The following is a 1,804-nucleotide window of genomic DNA, read 5'->3' as shown; positions in this document are numbered from 1 at the left end:
GCGGTTGCCACGACGGACTGCAACTGCGCCCCACCACAACTACCCCCACATCCTAGACGAACCGCCTCCCCCACGTCCCCATCCCAGGCATGAAAAAGCCCCAAATCGACTACATCACTGCCTCAGTCCGAGAACCTCCATTGCCGCTTCCATCTCTTCTGCAAACAACCAACAAACATCTCTCTTCGAATTCTGCAGTCGCAGGAGGAGGGCAATGGCGGAGGAAGCGTCCCACCAGAGCGGTAACCTCGACGTCGTTCAAGTTCCCGGTCAGAAGCGCGAGTACATTGTAACCCTCACAGGGGTTGAGCTCCACGGCAAGGAGACGCTGGAGGTCATCTGCACCAGTGAACCAGACAAGGCCGACGAGATGATCTCTTGGATCAGGAGGAGCGCATGCGGCTCGTACCCCCACATCATGGGCGTTGATGTGGAGTTTACCAAAAATGATGAACCTCCGCAGATGGCAGCAGTTTTGCAGATCAGCGTGGAGGGTCTCTGCCTCGTGTACCACATCGCTGCGGCCACAAAATGGTGAAGTATCCTACTCATTCACCCTCTTCCATTCATCAATACTGCTCCCTCGAAATTTCATTAGACTAGTTTCATACTGGATGTACTAGTGTAGTTTGTGAAAATGGATGCACTAGTGCAGTTCCTCAAAGTAGATGCACTAGAATATATTTTGACCCTGATGCACTTGATTAGTATCTGAAACTGCTGCACAAGATTAATTTGTGAGGTTGATGTACCAGTGTAGTTTCTCATCTTGATTCATTAGTGTAGTTTCTGAACTTCATGTAGTGAAGTAGTTTCTGAACTTGGTCTGGTGTTATTTTCACCACCAAAAAAACTTAAGAACTTGGTGAAGCAGAGGTATATGTTATTTTATTCAAAATAATAAAACTAAACTGGCACTAAGAAAGCAAATAGATCATTGACTCAACTATATATTCCGAAAAGAAAAATAACATGGTGTATTTGATTTTAATTTCAGAACTTTGTGTACTCGTTTCTGAACTACATTCATCCATGACTTATACTGTATAAGCATCTACTCCATGTATTATTCACTTGTAAACCGTAAAAAATAGAAGATTAAATCTTGAAAAATAAACACTAGTACTCCATGTATTCATCACTTGTCTCTCCCCTAGCAGGCCAAAGCGCCTCAAAGAGCTCCTACAGGAGGAGAAGTTGTTCACCTTTGCCGGTTTCAGCATTAAAAATGACAGGGACAAGCTGAAGTTGTCTGGTTTGGAGATAAACCCCAACAAGCACATCGACATTCAGCGCAACTGGAGAGTTCCATACAACGGAAAACCGTACGACTCCTTGGCTGATGTTGCAGCCAGCGTCATCCACCCATTCTACAGAAAGATGAAGAAGAAGATCGATAGGGAGGCAGACCATAAACTGTGGGGGGACAGCCCACTGCCAAATTACCTCATCGAGTACGCAACAATAGATGCGTACGCCACCTACAAGTCGTGGAAGATAATCGGCAACATCAAAAGAGGTCTGGAAATTTCAAAAGAGCAGCAAGCGGACCCCTACTACCACTGCCACTATGCGGGATGAGGAGACATCAAAGTCTGCCTTCGTGTTGCTTGCGCTTGTGCTTGTCGTTTATCTTGTTGTTTGAAATTTTTAGCTTGCTTTTCTTGGGTTAAACCAGCTTGTTTATGTCATGTGTGTCAGAGTTGAACCAGTTTGTTTATGTCCTGTTTGTCACGGTTGAACAAGTTTGCTTATGTCATCAAGTACATAGTTTGCTTATCTCGTTAAATAAGTTTGCTAGCTT

General features: G+C 44.7%; 1 protein-coding gene across 1 annotated transcript; it reads left to right on the top strand.

Moving 5' to 3' along the window:
- Positions 1–214: 214 nt before the first annotated feature.
- Positions 215–1,581, top strand: LOC141027462 (uncharacterized). Its single transcript, XM_073504513.1, has 2 exons — positions 215–534; positions 1,161–1,581. Exons 1-2 carry the CDS (start codon positions 215–217, stop codon positions 1,579–1,581), a joined length of 741 nt encoding a protein of 246 aa, XP_073360614.1.
- Positions 1,582–1,804: the final 223 nt, after the last annotated feature.

The sequence above is a fragment of the Aegilops tauschii genome, chromosome 7 (assembly GCF_002575655.3).
Source record: "Aegilops tauschii subsp. strangulata cultivar AL8/78 chromosome 7, Aet v6.0, whole genome shotgun sequence".
Taxonomy (NCBI): domain Eukaryota; kingdom Viridiplantae; phylum Streptophyta; class Magnoliopsida; order Poales; family Poaceae; genus Aegilops; species Aegilops tauschii.
The sequence above is the reverse complement of the archived record's forward strand: the minus strand, read 5'-3'. Positions and strand labels throughout refer to the sequence as shown.

Bases quoted from the DNA above. Each gene is read 5' to 3' on its own strand.
- LOC141027462 (XM_073504513.1), top strand. From the start codon at position 215: ATGGCGGAGGAAGCGTCCCACCAGAGCGGTAACCTCGACGTCGTTCAA. The intron at 535-1,160 runs GTGAAGTATCCT...CTCCCCTAGCAG, and splicing joins ATCGCTGCGGCCACAAAATG to GCCAAAGCGCCTCAAAGAGC.